At 41.0% G+C, this 15,644-nt stretch overlaps 1 protein-coding gene across 10 annotated transcripts in view; it reads left to right on the top strand.

Moving 5' to 3' along the window:
- TEAD1 (TEA domain transcription factor 1) overlaps positions 1 to 15,276 on the top strand; it is a 152,528-nt gene extending 137,252 nt beyond the window's left edge. For 9 of the 10 annotated variants that reach the window (XM_010405303.4, XM_010405301.4, XM_010405302.4 and 6 more), the window contains 3 exons: positions 7,621 to 7,761; positions 8,650 to 8,802; positions 9,456 to 9,865. In XM_010405303.4, the coding sequence (XP_010403605.1) occupies positions 7,621 to 7,761; positions 8,650 to 8,802; positions 9,456 to 9,569 (408 nt within the window). In that variant the 3' untranslated portion in view covers positions 9,570 to 9,865. Of the gene's footprint in view, positions 1 to 7,620; positions 7,762 to 8,649; positions 8,803 to 9,455 lie in introns of all 10 variants that reach the window. The other variant, XM_039552599.1, reaches the window with a different exon arrangement.
- The last annotated feature ends 368 nt before the right edge of the window (positions 15,277 to 15,644 follow it).

Raw genomic sequence — 15,644 nt, 5'->3', positions numbered from 1 at the left:
TTCATCCTAGGTGACTGTGGCAGTCCTTGTTTTGGTGGGTAAAAGAGGAAAGTGAATTTTGGTTGGGCAAGTAAGTACAGGTGTGAAAGCACTCTGAGGAGAATCAGTGAAAGAAAAGCAGGGTCTGAGTGAAAGAAGTCAAGGCAAGCCAGAGAAGGGAAGCAGGAGAGTGTCATGACGTGAGAAGCTTGAAAGTGAAGGTGAGGATTTGATGCCGGAAGGGATGGTGACCCTGCAAATGGATTTAAGGGAAGTCAGCATGTCACTGGAGGCAGCACAGAGGGTATTTTGTTCAGACGTTCAATCCGCTGTGGAACGGATATATGGGAAACAGGAAGACCACAGATGAGTACTTGTACTGAGGATGACTAAGCCAGAAAGCAGCTGAGCTCTGGTAGCTGGAAAGAATACTCCTCTGGCTCTTTCCCATTTGGTTCTGCTTCAGGCTGCTCAGCAGCTCAGTTTTCCCTGTTGTCCTGGTTTCGGTAATAAGGTCTGATTACAAAAAAAGTGGGAGGGAAAGGTCTGAGATCTTGCAGGAAGACATTTGGCAGTTGTGGAGTTGACTTAGCAAGGCAGCACCGGGATGGAGTACAAAGCAAAGTTTGCTTTGCTTTGCAGAGCTTTTTTGGTTCGTGCAGATTGTATCTCATGGGAAACACAACCTGATGCTGGGAATGGATGAGCTTCTGGCCCCACTCCTGGTGAAACATCTGGATGTCACACTTTTGGGCCTCTTCCTACCTCACAGTGCAGGAGGTACAAAAGGAAGAGACTCCTCTTCCTACACCACCTCAAACAACCAACCTTACAGCCCTGCAATGCAATTCCCTGGTCCTGGTCTTGCACCAGGAATGCAATGACTCTGTTCCTCTCCTTTATCCCAGGCAGTCACTGGGAACCACAGAGTTCAGGGAAATTGCCACAGAAGCTAGACTTTTACAATAATTGAGGGAGTTTTACTTGGTATGTTGTAAATAAGGAACAACGTCCTAATGATGTGGCACAGGAAGTTTGTGTGACAGGGATATGAGACTGGAGATTACAGGGCTATAGAATTAAAACAGAAATCAATGCTCCAAACAAGTATAAAAGCTGTCCTAGAACACTGATGCAGAGTTCAGGGAAGGCTGGAGAATATCTGCAGAGGGAACCTTTCCCTGGCTGCAAGTTGAGTGCACAATCCTGCTTCTCTCACCTTATGGTGCTAAACCCAATCTCTGTAAAACAACCAGGTATGATTCATGCCATCTAACCTTAATCTGAGTAGGATCAATGCTCCTGGTGGTTAGTTTGTATTTAAACTGGTTTTGTGACTTGGGAATAGCCCCAAAGTTTTCTGCTCTTTGAAGTTCCAGTTAGCCTGTCCAAAAGCTAAGTCAACCCAGGGTGCCTGTACTGGTTTCTTTTATTTGTTGAAGTTCTACTCGTGTTCATATCTAATGCTTCTCCCACTGATTGACTGCCCACTACTATTCTGAAATACTGTAATTCTAAACCATGCACTTAGGCCTCCTAGACTAAATTCTGCTGCTGTAGGTTTGTTATTTCTCTCTCAGGTTTTGCTTCAACCCCCAACTGTAAATTTTGAGGCAAATTTTTCATGACTTTTCCATGGAACCTACAGCACTGTGCAGTGGGTCCTGCCTCCATTGGGATCCTTAATGCTGGTGTAAGCCCACCTTGCAATAATAACATGCCAGGATTTTGTGTCTCTCACACTGCCAAATGCTCTGTGCCAACCTGAACTGGTTTCTGCAGCTACAGGGACAGATTTGGGAAGAAAATATTTCTGAAAGGAAGAGGGATGTTTTCTCATTGGTGACATAGGAAAAAACCAACTGATACAAATTAGTGTTGGCCTGTCGGGCTTTCTATGGATCTGATCCACTGGCTTAATTTTAAATGTTTGCAGTAGCTTGAATGATTCTTCTAACTGAGAAAAGCTTAGTCAGAGCTCACTGCAACTCTGAAACAAAGACCCAAACTCATCTGAAGATGCGTGGATGATATTAATTGATGTTTAAAATGAATGCCTCTATTTGCAGGAATCTGCAATGCAAACTAGGAGTTTTAGAAAGTAATGCATATTATAATTAGGGCAAGCTTTTAAAGATGCTTTGAAGTCCTAAACATTTTTGAAATTCAAATGTGGGATGGAAATAAAGGAATCTACACAATAAAGGGGCATTAAATTATGTCTCCCAAAATTTCACTGTTTTATAGATGTAAATATATGCCATAATTAGTGGTAAGTAACATGAGGAGGATAGTTAAGTTTATTCCTATTCTTATTCAAAACAGCTGTGGCATGAAAAATAATGCTCCTTCTCTTTGTGATGCACTGGAACAAACAATTTACCCATGTAATCAGTGTTCAGAAATGGCTTGTGCCTGTGGTCTCCTCCCACCCCCTCCTGAATTTATCCCCATGTGCCTCCAACCCTCTTAAAAGGTGCAGAGATTCTTTGTGCCCTTCATTCACACGTGCACAATTGCAGCTACTGCCCTTTTTTTGTTGTTTTGTTTTTCTTTCTATTTTTACATGTAATTTATATTGCATAATCCAGAATCTTGGAGTTCCCTACGCACACGCAGACGCGCACACACACACTCGCCAGCTTGACTGGCAAATGATCTGCAGCTCACAAATGGGACCCGTAGTGTGAATGGCTCTATGGCCAGCATGCAAATGTATGCAAAACAAATTAGGTATGGAAGAAAGCAGACATCCATTTGCTTTTCCCCACCACGGCCCTCTAGGCACAGGGGCCTCACGTGGTGCTGAGGAGGAGCCCTGTGCAGGCTGATGCGGGGGCTGGATGATGAGTGGAAGGGGCTGGGAAGCTGGAGCAGCTTGGCCTGTCCATCACAAGCCCAACCATGTGGCAGACCTGGACACAATTCCTGAGCTGCACAGCGACGTGCCAACGGCCCAGATGCTCCCGTTGGAAAAAATTGCTTCACAATTTGGAATCCCTGCTCTTTGGGGGTGCTTTGCAGAGGAGGAGGAGAGGCACGATGCGGTCTATGAGTAACACACCTCCCTGCAGTCAGCATTTGCTCAAACCTATATGTTGTTAATAAGTGACCTGATGTGCTTAATGTTAACTGCTGAGTGCCAGTGCAAGCTGTTCTGGCCCTCCCCAGATCCCACTGTTTCCAGTAGGTGCTGTTTTCCTTCTACTCAGCAGGATGGATTTAGACTCTTCTCAGCAATTTTTGCTGGAGTTGCTTTTTTGGTAGCCAAAGCTGTTATTATTACACAAGTGCTCTACCCTCTGCCCCTGCCTGTAGCACAGAGCCCAAGAGCTCTTGGGAAAGGAATGGGAAGATGGTTTTTGGATTTATTTTTACTCTTTATTTTGTTTGCAGCCAGCTCTGTTTAGGTGTTTCCTCCAGCACATAGGCAGAGGCTTCTTCATTCAGTGTATCAAACACTTGGTGCTCTTAATATGTAGTATTTCCAGTGCTACCCATTGACAAGCTCTGCTTTATTAATGAATTAATCATGCTCTTACACTGGAGATAGGGTGCCAAAAAGCTGAGTGCCTCTCCCGCCTCCAAGTGCATTCAGCTAGTATGAAACTCAGTGCTCAGAAATAAATCTCAATTAGAGTTCTACTCTTGAAAGTAAAGAAAAAAAAAATTTAAAATTCCATTTGTGGTTTGGGATCTTCTCCCCCCTAAATTGCATTGATCTTTAAAACTCAGTGAGTAAATGGACTCCTGTTCATCACACATGATCATCCCACAATGTTTTAAATGCCCTAATATTTGAACTCATGCCAATATATTTGAAGTCACCATTCAAAAAGTTATCTGTAGAGGCAGCAAGAGTGCTCCCCAACCCCAGTGCCTGGAGCCCAGAGCACAGCTGCCTGAGAAGCCATACAGGAGGGAAAGCTGTTTTACAGCCCAGGAAGCCTTGCAATCTGTGTCTGAGTGCAGGAGAACAGCTGGAGACAGAGCACCGTGGAAATAATGCACCAGAGCTGGTAGCAGCACCCCAAAAGCTTGCCTGTTGTCATGTTTTTCACAAGGATCATTGAAATAGGAAATTATAAGGAGAAGACTAATATGATAAATTCCTGTATTTCAGTTTTGTTGTTATTATATTTATGTGCTCTTGCCTCTCATGTAACATAGGCAGTGATCTTTGCTAAGTAATGTTTGCCACTGGACAATACCAAGCCTGCTTGAACCAGAGCATCCCTGTCAGATATTCAGTTGGTTAAAAAAGACCCCAGGTAATGGTGATTTCTCCTCATCTGAGAATTATGCCAGCGTTCCATTGCCATCAGGGTTACCAGCCCCTGCCTTGTTTCTCATTTTGCTTTTGCTTAGCTTTAGCTTTCTGCCTTTTAATGTCCTTTTCTGCAAGATTTAATCTAGGAGAAGACTCTTCCCCATGTAGCAACTTGTAGGCTATGACAAGGTTGTGGAAAAACTTCCCTTGGAAAAAGTAAGTAGATGGAGTTTCATTAGTCATTCACTACAAAGGATGTTTTCCAGACCTGAAATCATTCTTGTAACTCTTTGCTGAACACTTTCCAATTTTCCAACATCCCTTCTAAAATGTAGACACAAGCCCTGGAATCAATACCGTGGTAAGGAGCTAAAGCTGAATACCAGGACATTCATTTATAACACATCTCCTTATTCCCACATCTACAACTCTCACAGCCACATAGGTAGCCTTCTCTTTCTTTTTTTTTTTTTCCATAACCTTTTGGAGAAGGAGAAAACCAGCAAAAAATTTATTTTAATTTCATCAGTTTAAGAAATACAATTTAGCTTTTAGCTGTATATGTTCAGACAAATCCCTTACTATTTGAGCCATAATAATACACTTAAGTCCTTAAGACAATTGTTACAGTACTAAAAGAGGCATTGGTGAAGCCTTCTTTCAAGAGCATTTGCTTGCCAACTCCTATGACTTTTTAATGTTGGTTGGTGTTAGACTTTTTTGAAGAGTCTTAAAGCTTCAGCTCTCAGCAATCTGTAATTATTTGAACATGAAAACTGTTTATGAAGAGAATTCTGTCCTTCCTTGAAAATACCTTTATTGTGGGCTAGACTCAAAAAAAAAAAAAAAAAAAAAAAAAAAAAAAAATTGAAGAGCAAACAAGTAAATGAAGATAATTCTCATCTATATGGTCATCATGGGACTTTTGGAACCATGTTGTGATTGCATCAGAGTAAATCATGACAATTGAGTGATAGTTTCAAGTGTCCCTCATTGAAACATCAGGCCCCAGCCTGGATGTTTTGTGTACACAGTCCTCCCGGTGATTTCACAAGAGCTGGAAGAGCTGTGGGAGTGAACAACAGGGTGCCAGATGGCCACATGTGTTACTTTTCCAGGTTAAGTGTCAGCATGCAAATACAACAGTTAGATGGTTTTTTTCAGTGGGCTTCAAAATCAGAAGTCAGCAGATAAAAAGTTATCCGTTTTTAACTCTCTAAACATTTGTTATTGGAGTTCGAAAAGCAAGGTCTGTGGCAGTTGCCTTTTGACAACGTGAAATTGTGAGGGGTGGTTTAGTTATGATTTCCTAAATATTTTGCTCGTATCTGAAAGGAGAGAAAATGTTTTGCTAGTAACACTGCAATTGTGGTAGCAGCAGGAATAATTGCATTTCAAGAGATTACTTCTATTATTATTATTACCATTAATTACAGCAGTGCAATTGTTCTATCAGAAATCCGAATTCTTCTGGTGGAGCAGCGGTGGTGTGGCCGATGGCTGCTGCAGTTTGCTGTGTTTAGATGCTTGCCATGTTTCGGTTGCAGGCCAGCTGTGATGGCAAATTGCTTATTTACTACCAGCTCTGAGCAATTCCTTACAGCTCCCTGTGACAGCCCTGCTTTAGATGCACATTAAACATTAACTGCTGACCTCACGCAAAGCAGGTGCAAGAAACAAGGTGCAACAGTGATAGGATTTCTTCCTCTTATGCAAAATACGTGACTGTGGGGCTGTTTGTGTTACTGAGTGCAAACCTCAGGAGGCTGCTCCACTGATTAATTTACAAAGCCAGCCCCAAGTAACCTTAGACCTGTGTCTTCTCTGTACCACAGACTAGCTCAGTGTGTGCTATTATCAGAATATTGCCTCAGAAGGCCGTACCACAAATAAGGACTGCAGACACTAAGGAGGATTAATGAGTTGTTGCCAAGTTAAAAATTAAATAGCAGTTACAAATGACCTGAACTATGGTGAGTGTTCCACACTAGAATCGTAGAATGGTTTGGTCATAAGGAGCCTTAGATATCATCTATTTCCAACTCTCTTGTCATGGGGACCCGGTGGCTCAAAGTCCCATCTACCCTGGCCTTGAACTCTTCCAGGGATGGGGCATAGGTAAGCATTCCTGTAAACAGGGTTTTTAAAAAGTCCAAGGGTAAACACTAAAGTATCTGTCAAGTATTTTGTGTTCCATTTCTGTATTAGGAATAGAACCAAGCAGAGTTAGACTTGCAAGTGAAACAGCTGCAGAAGTACATTTCCCTGCTAAAATGCTCACCTCGGCATAACTTGCAAATTCAGGTGATTCTTAGCTGTCATGCTGCAGTAGCTGATCAGCTATTTCCACATGAAAGGAAAACCCTGCCCACCCTCTCCTTGGGCATCAAAGATGTCAGCAGAGCTAATGCCTGAATCAACAAATCCAGCTGGGCACGTCCCTAGACTCTGCCTGTATCCATATTAGCATGCTTTTAAATGGAGGGCTTTTGAAAATGGATCCATGATGTCAAAGAGCAGAGTGGCAGAACAGCTCCAGCACTGCTGCAGGCCCGGGGAGGCCGGATTCAGCAGGTGACCTGTGTGGTTGCTTTGTAGCCAAATTAATCCTGCTGTGCACAGGGCTTGGATTCGGACATGAATAATTGAAGGTAGCGCTGTTCCTCACTTGATCCTCTGAGTCTCGGTCTCTGATGCTGCATATCAAAGGCAGCTGGATGGTTATTGAGGCTGCAGAGAAATGCTGGAAGCCAGCAAATCCTTCCAGCAGTATTTGCTGGTGGTGGGCACGGCTCTGTGCACACAGGGAGCCTGGGGTTGTGTCAGACTGCTCTGTGAAGTCGAGTATTTTGCTGAATCAGTGCCATATGGCCCGGCAGAGTCTTATCAGAGATCGATCCCGTGGTGCCCAGCTGTCTCCCTCTGCCATGGGGATTTCATTGCTTTAAGAAAGGAAAAGGAGAAAGTGAGCTGTGGCCTCTCTGAAGTGGGGTGGCTCAGCTGAATTTGAGACTGCAAGGCAGGTTCACTTCAGAGGGGTTGGCTCTGGAGCCAGGCTTCTTGCAGGTGATCATTCCTTTGCTCCAGGGTTTTCATCAGCTATCTGCCAGACAAGAACATCACCTGTAGCCCACAGAAATACTGGGTCATCTTTTATTGTTTAAAGTTTGAATAAATTGCTGATTTCCTCAGGTTTTTACTGCAACAATTAGGCTGCTGCTTCCCTGACAGACTTTTTCCACTGTCACTGTCATCACCATTAAGCTCCCCCCCTTACTTCTGAAAAGAATGGGGAGCTAATGACAGCTTATGCTATTCCCACTGTCAAATGAAAAATCAAATCTTCACCATCCATTCCTTTTTTCCCACAGGCTGACTTAAACTGCAACATCCAAGATGATACAGGAGCGTTTTACGGAGTCACCAGTCAGTATGAGAGCTCAGAAAACATGACAATCACCTGTTCCACCAAAGTCTGCTCATTTGGAAAGCAAGTAGTAGAAAAAGTAGAGGTGGGTGATGTGATGGGATATGTGCCTTTATTTATTTTTTACCTTTCCTAAGCACAAACCTGTATGGCATGGTCAGGTCTCTGGCTGGTTTGTTGTACAGTGATACTGCAGCTGGGGACTAAGCCCCAGACCCACATCTGTCATGTACAAAACAGTTTTAGTGGGGGAATTTTAGCCTAGAGCTGAAGGTTGAGCCTTTACAGATGTCCTGGTCATTGTTTATGTCCTTTCATATACCAAATATGTTTTCTAACCATAAAAAAGAGGTTTTAGTAATTTCCTATATTCCAAGCTTAGAGAAAGTCAAAAATCCTCGTAAACCACTGAGTAGCTCATCTGAGGGATTGGTAGCTGGACAGCAGAAGTCCGAGAGTCACAGCCTTACCCTCCTTCGGGAATCAAAGTCAGTCTGGTTTTCTTCCAGCTGTAGTCCTGCATCTTTCTGGAGTTCCTAAATTGCCTATTAAAGCATGCAATAATAGATCTATGTTTGTATGTGAGCACTTCAGCATAAATACATAAGCTTAATTTTGCTGTTCCCTTTGCAGACAGGCACCTCAAAACTCCTGTAAAATCATCTTATCACAGTTTTTGGCTCAATTCATTCTTACTCAGTTCGGGACTTTATAATCCTCATCTGTTCAGTTTGTTAATTTCCACGTTAGAGAACAAGTAGTGATAGTATAATTTTTGATAATCAAGGGCACCATAATTTTTAGCAGGGCATTGCATAGCTCGGGCAGGGAGTCAGAGAACAGGCAAGTGTGTGTCTGAGCCACTTTCTCTTTTTCCTGTCTACACAAAAAAAAAAGAGAAGGACATATTTAGTGGTCACTTCTTTGCTATTTCTGAGTTATCACATTCTAAATGCTCTTTATGTTTTTTTAGACTGAATATGCAAGGTTTGAGAATGGCCGGTTCGTGTACAGGATAAACCGCTCTCCAATGTGTGAATATATGATCAACTTCATACACAAGCTGAAGCATTTACCAGAGAAATACATGATGAACAGCGTCTTGGAAAACTTCACAATTTTATTGGTATGGACTGGCTTTTTACTTTTCCACTTCTAAGATACTCTCAGGCTTTGTATGGCTTGCTCAGCTTGTAACGTAGGAAGCCAGTTTCCAAATGCCTTAGTCATGTTCTTACCAAAGAAACTGTCCCACTGACTTCAGAATAATTCTCTTGGAATTGGACGCTATAGACGCTCAGGATGAAAAGGCTCAGCTGGCTGTGAGCGTGAACAAACATCTTTGTTATGTTCCACAAGTTTCAGCTTACTTCTTCCTTTTTTCCATTCAAATCTGGGATTTGAAGAGAGCCTGAGGCAGTAACTTTGAACCATCGCGTTCATCTGATGTGTCCTTACTGGGGCTCGGTTACAATGCTGCAGATGTTAGTGGCATTAATTAGTTCTTGGGCAGGGAAAAAAGGCAGCATATGCCCAACAGGTGACCTAAAACACAGAGAATGGTCCATGTAGTGGCCTTTAAGCCAGTTTCATCCAGTGACCCAGCTTGCTTTCCCTGTTGCTCTGTGGTGGCACCTCAGCCAAGCTCTTAGAGCCATGCTGCCTTGGCTGCTGCCGCGGGATTGGGGCAGGACCGAGGTGACACCGGTCACTTCTTGTTTCAGCCCTGCTTTTTCCAGATGTGTAATGCTCCATCTGCCTCTTCCTTCCCCCACACAGGTGGTGACAAACAGGGATACACAAGAAACCCTGCTCTGCATGGCTTGTGTATTTGAAGTGTCGAACAGCGAACACGGAGCACAGCATCACATCTACAGGCTTGTAAAGGACTGAGCAGTTATTTATATATACACTTCATTTCACTTCTTTTTCAAAACACAGACTGTAAACCTCAACACTAAGTGGCAGTGCCTCTGGCCCAACTTTCACCCACATTTTTCTAAATCCTGTTTTAGTGAAGTCATTTTTAATGTGTTCATATATAATTGTAGCTGTGAAATTCTGGTACAGTTGTAAAAATTATTTCTAAAACTAAGTGTTCTTCAAATTTGTAAACCACAGTTCTTTGGGAAGACTGTATTTAAGAACCTAACGCCTCTGTCTGTGGAGGCCTATTTTTAATTCTGATAGAAAAACGTATGACAGAGCATTTGCCATGGGGAAAAACTGACAGCATTTATAAGAATTTATTTTGGGTTTTTTTCCAACATGAAATACTTGTTTTACAATGCAAGTGAAATTGAAATGAATCTTTAGCTATAACTGTAAATGAGTACACAAAGTTAATAATCTTTATAGAATTATCTTTGTAACTAATTAGGGTGGAAGATATGGACGAATGTAATTCACTAAATTATTTTTTAAAATGAAACATTTTTCTGTTTGAAACCAAATGAAAAATATAGCCTTAAGAAATGCCTGATAGAAACAGACAGGTCCTAAAATTAGGCAAATTTTGTATTTTTTTCTCAACGCTAAAACTAATCTTCTAATCCATTAAACTTTCAAACAGGTATTGCAGAGAAAGAAAACATCATCCCTTACCCCTAACATATCTAGTGTATTTTAAAAGAGTATAAAGTTGTATTGTACTAATATGAAAATTTGATTATTTAATGAAAAAGATGGCTCATTTTGCAATAAGTAGGTAAATACTGAAGATTTAGACTTGCATTATATGTAGTCTCGTGTGTGCGGTTATATTTTATATGGACAACTATGTTTTCTAATAAGATGAGCAAAAAACTTGCAACTCTGAAATTAAGAGATGAACGGAAACAACTGACATGGTGACAGCATCAAGCCATTCGCAAACAGAAAGCAAAACACTGATGTGTTTGAAAGAAGAGTGTGTACACCTCTGAAAGGATCAGCAGCTTTAATATCTGTGAGACACTAGAAAATCACAACCAACATCAGGCAAAGATTGGAAAGCGGAGAATTTTATTTTTTTCCTCCTTTTCCTCTTAATCATGGTGCTCTTACACCTCTCCCAGTTGTCTCTCCAGGTCTGGCAAAGACCTTCTCTGAAACAAACACACATCTACCACATGGGGTCTGCTGTCCTCTTGGATGTGGTAGTATTCGTCCTTCTGATAAATTCAGGGAAGACTCCAAGAAGTGAAGTACAGCTGGAGATATTTTAACACTGTAAGGCTTCGAACCACAGCTGTGGGTGTGAGTGATTGCCTGAGGTCCCCACACGTGAGAGCAGCAGCCTCATCCCTCGCGTTCAGCACAGAGGGCATTGCTCAGTTCCTCTCCTCCTGCTGCCTCTCGTGTCCCAAGCAGAAGTTGTTTGGGCAGGTGCTGGGCCAGCAGAGGGTTCTCAGGCAAAACATTTGTCTGAAAGGCTGAGGGCTGCCTGACCAAGCACAAGCCACCTTAAAGATCAGTGATGAGTTATCAGCAGAGATGGTTCTTAGGAAAGGTTTTGGCAGTCCTGAATCAAAGTTCACGTTTTGCAGGCCCCTCCTCCCTGCCCTTTACGATATGCTCCCATGCACAATTCAAGCAGGGAATTTACTCCCAGGCACACTGCTGTAGTCTTCAAACAAGCAAGTCTTATTTTTTCTTTAAATTAGATCCCTGCATAGTCCTTTCTGTTGGAATTGCCCACTGTTGAAATGTCTAGACTAGAACAGAGCCTAGGCAAGGTAGTGGGTCAGACCATCATCATCCCTAACGCTGGAGAGGTCTCGGTTTCGAGGAGGGTGCAAACATCACCGAGGGGAAGGGAGGCTGCTTTAGTCCCTCAGCCTGATCTGACTCCATGAGGTGGATGGTTGCTGTGATGTCTAGCTGTGGATATTAGGGCTGATGATCTTTCAGTTTATACTCTGCGAAGTGAACAGAGAAATGTGTCCATGGCAAGGTCTCTTTTAACGTTCATTTTTAACACTAACCATCACATCAGGAAAAGCACTGCATTGTAACAGCCTAACGGTAGCCCTTTATTCTAAGCACTTGGTGTTACAAGTCAAAAACTACTTTTTGTTTTTTGTTCTAAAGTTGTCTTTTATTTAGGGTTTGAATTGTGGGTTTGGTGTTTTTTTTTTTTTTAATTTTTTTTTTTGTTTAATAACAAGCAAACTCTTTAAGGCATATAAAGTATGTGAGTCAATGTGCAAAACCAGGTACAGTTTTTTTTTTAATAGGATCTGGCACACTACATATGCCATAACTATAGGGTATAAACAGTCACAATGTTTATTGGTGTTCACATATGTAATATTAGGGAAGCTACTTCCATCGTCTTTTCTTTACATTTCTGTAAATGATCCATACCCTGTATATGTTAATTCTTAAAAGCCTTAATCCTTCAACTGTTGAGTGTGGGGTGTGTAGTCCAACAGGCTGCCTGTAAACTGTGAGCTCTTTTGTAAGCTGGAAGTACTTATCTTGTTACTGTTACTTTTTTGTAGGAACCTTTTAATTGAGAGCTGCCAAAGCATTACAATATGCAGTGCCTTAGCATTATATTAGAAGTACCTTTAGCCTCTTAACATTAAATTTTATACATTGTTTTATTAATTGGTTCCATTTTTAAAATATCCGTATTTTTCCCCACAGGAACGCTCTTTGACTGCTTGGTCTAAACCAGCTGTCTGTACAAGTCAGTCCCATTGCAGTGAAATGCCTATACCAAAAGGAAAGGTTACAGATTCCTAGTTCTCCCTGAAAAGTGAATCGTATTAATGAATGCTGCCTTTTTAAATTTCATGACCAAATAATTAATTGTGACTCTTCTGCACTCTAGCATGAAAGTGCCTTTGGTTTGAAATTCCAGCTTAGAAAAGTGCTGCCATAATAATGACAATTTGTAGAGAGACCAAAAATATTTAGTTATCACCGTAATGCCTTTGGTTTATTGGAATAGGTTGAATCTACAGGCCTCCATTCACAAAAGAGCACCATTCATAGCAAAGGGATTTTGCTAATGATCAGCCTGCTGGCGAAAAATCTACTGTTTGCCATTTCTGACAGCATTGCAAACCAGCAACTGATTCGTCTGTGATATAAAAATGAAAATATTCGCATTTATATTCTCTTCATCCAATCACGCATCTGCATAATGAGAGATCCGTATCCTACAGAATTTCAGTGGACAAATATGGCTTCATTGATCTCCTCTAACAATATTTTGGTATCTGTGAAGATTCTTTGTTTAGACAGAAGATTTTGTTTACAAAGTTGTGCACGCTGAAGGTCAGATACATAAAACAAGACGAACATGGAGAGCTGAGCATAGCGAGGGTAAATGCAATTGTGTGGGTTTAAGCATTGAAACGCTGAGTGTGAGCCTTGTGGATGAAGGTGCTGGTAGAGAAACTCTGGCCAGCATGACTCAGAACACAGGGTTGTTTTGTTTTCCTCCCAAATGATGTCTTGGAAAAAAAACAAAAAAAAGTTAGCTCCTCTTAATAATATGTCTGTATTTGATACCTTCTGTGAACGGGGGCCATACTCTCCACTACAACTGAAATCGATGGGAAGAGGAGCAACATTTTAACAATTTTAAAAGGAACAAATATCAGCAAAACCAAAAGCTGTCAGAGGGATTATATAGTTGTGAATACAATTTTAACTTGATTTTTAAAGTATTTGATGAAAACTAAGATTAACTTTTTATATAGAGAAATATTGTGACACTGTGTGGTAAATATTGTGATAATTCAAATTCCCTTTCTCTAAAATATTATTTTTGTTATTCCTTCAAGGTCTAAATCTCACTTACCTCTAGAAGACAAGTAATCCTGTTGAACTCAATGAGACTGAGGTAGGGCAAAGACACTTTTGGCCCACAAGCAGAGCACACTTTTTCAGTTATTGCCAAACATTTTGGCTGTGCTAGTCAATGTTTGTGATAAACTACACCTCTGTCTCATTCAAACAAGCATAATGGTACCATTTGGGGCTGTTAAAAATTACTACTCACAAATGTAGTTTTACTTACTTGAATTCCAGACTGATTTTATTTAGGTACTGCACCACTATTTTGAAGGAATTGCAGATCTAATGCCTGTTTCTCACTTTCCCCCTCCACCACAGCTACAGCTCAGTTTGGCAGTAGCTTCTCCCGTGGAACCCCATGGGATGGGCTATTGGGAATAATGAAGGGTGTACATTAATGTTGAATGTAAGTAACTGGCCAGTCCGAGGCAGATACGACATTTGACGTGCTAATCCGTATCTATTTATTTTCCCACTGCGAGTCCTGGGGCATGCCTGCTGTCTGAAGCAGCTCCCCTGGGAGTTTTCCTGGAGCACTCAGTCAGTCACACTGAGAGCCCTGTTGTTGTCCCCCCTTTCCTTTTCCCATGAGGATACACGTGCCCGGGCGCGCGGCGGATGTGGGGAATAGAGCCCGGCTTTGTCCTTTGCTCAGGATGATCTCCTTTCCCCCTCTTATCTTTCATAACGAGATGTTTAGCCCCCTAAGAAAGATTGAGGCTGGATAAGTCAAAGTACAAGAAACACTCTGGACATCTTCATCCTTTAACTTTTCAGGTCATTCTTGCTGAGATCATGTAATTAGTTTTAGTGTGTAAATTAAATCTTAAATGCACTCAGTTGACTAAAAGGAGATGGATCCCTGTTACCTCCTTACAGAATATGTGTTTTTGTTTTTGTTTTGTTTCGTTTTATGGGCCTCTGATTCAGGCTCACGACTGCAGACAAAAAATACAATATGTGCCTGAAAAAAAAAAAAAAAAGACAAAAGAATTTTATAACATTGAAAACCTGAATAGCCTTTAATTCTTCAGTGCATTTTATGTAAAACAGGTTGGGTTTTTGTTTTGTTTTGGGGTTTTTTTGCCATGTGCATTTGTTCACATTTGTAAATGACTTAATGGAATTCTCACTTTATGTTTATTTGTGTAATGTGTATAAAATGGGTTTGTGACTTAAGCATATTCATATATGGTCAGTGGTTACTTTAATATTGTACTGCTGCTGGTAACTTTTGATGTAGAACTTGCCTTTTGATGATAAAGTACCTCTAGGTTAGACAGTGAGGGAAGGCTCTTGGAAAAAACTGAATGTTCTCCAATGTTTTCTTAACATATTTGCAGAAGCTTTCAAAAGGAGTTTCAGTCAAACCTCTTGGCAGTACAGTATTCTTGTATTTGTTATTGTCTGTGTGTAGGTACTGGTACCTTTTTTTTTTGTTTAAAATGTTTTAAGTGTTGGCTTTAAAGTGAATTTATCTTTAGTATGATAGTAATATGAAAATTATAGGTTTTGTGTGCAGAGAATTTTTTTATAAAGTGCTTTGTAAAAAAAAAAAATGTATTCTAGCTTTCGCGGTACATATGTGTGATAACTTTAATATCCATGACAGTTAAGTGCAATTATTTCATCACTCTAAAAATGCTATTTTTGTGTCGGTTACTGCAGGTGTTTTCATGTCTTTGCAAAGTGACACATTTTGATGCCTTCTTGATAAAGTGGTAGAATTTTTGTAGCTTTCTAGAAACTTTGTATTCATACAGTATCGATTGAAAATAAAGAAAATGAAAGTGTTTTGTGCATTTATCATAATCTCTTACATCAATCTCTTCTTAATGTTGGGTGTAGCTTTCAAAACCCTTTTCCAAAATAGCACAAGGCCAGACTTGCAGCAATACATGTGTACCTTCCTAAAGGTGCCAAGGAGATCCAGCAGGATTTACAGAAATCTGGAGGGATGGTGCTTGAGGCTTGCACATCTAGAAGCTGTGTTCCATGAAGAGTCCATCATCCTGCTTCTTGTTTGTGTGTCTTCCTAAAGAAACAGTGGTGGATTTTATTGAAACATCATTTAAACCACACCATTACAATGGGAAAAGCCACCCATCTCTCTTAATTCCAGAGTTAGGAATGACCTGCTCAAAATATTACAGAATAAATGGTACAAATACATCA

Source organism: Corvus cornix, chromosome 5, assembly GCF_000738735.6.
Source record: "Corvus cornix cornix isolate S_Up_H32 chromosome 5, ASM73873v5, whole genome shotgun sequence".
In the NCBI taxonomy this organism is placed as follows: Eukaryota; Metazoa; Chordata; class Aves; order Passeriformes; family Corvidae; genus Corvus; species Corvus cornix.
Note: the sequence above shows the minus strand (reverse complement) of the source record. Positions and strands in the feature narration are given on the sequence as shown.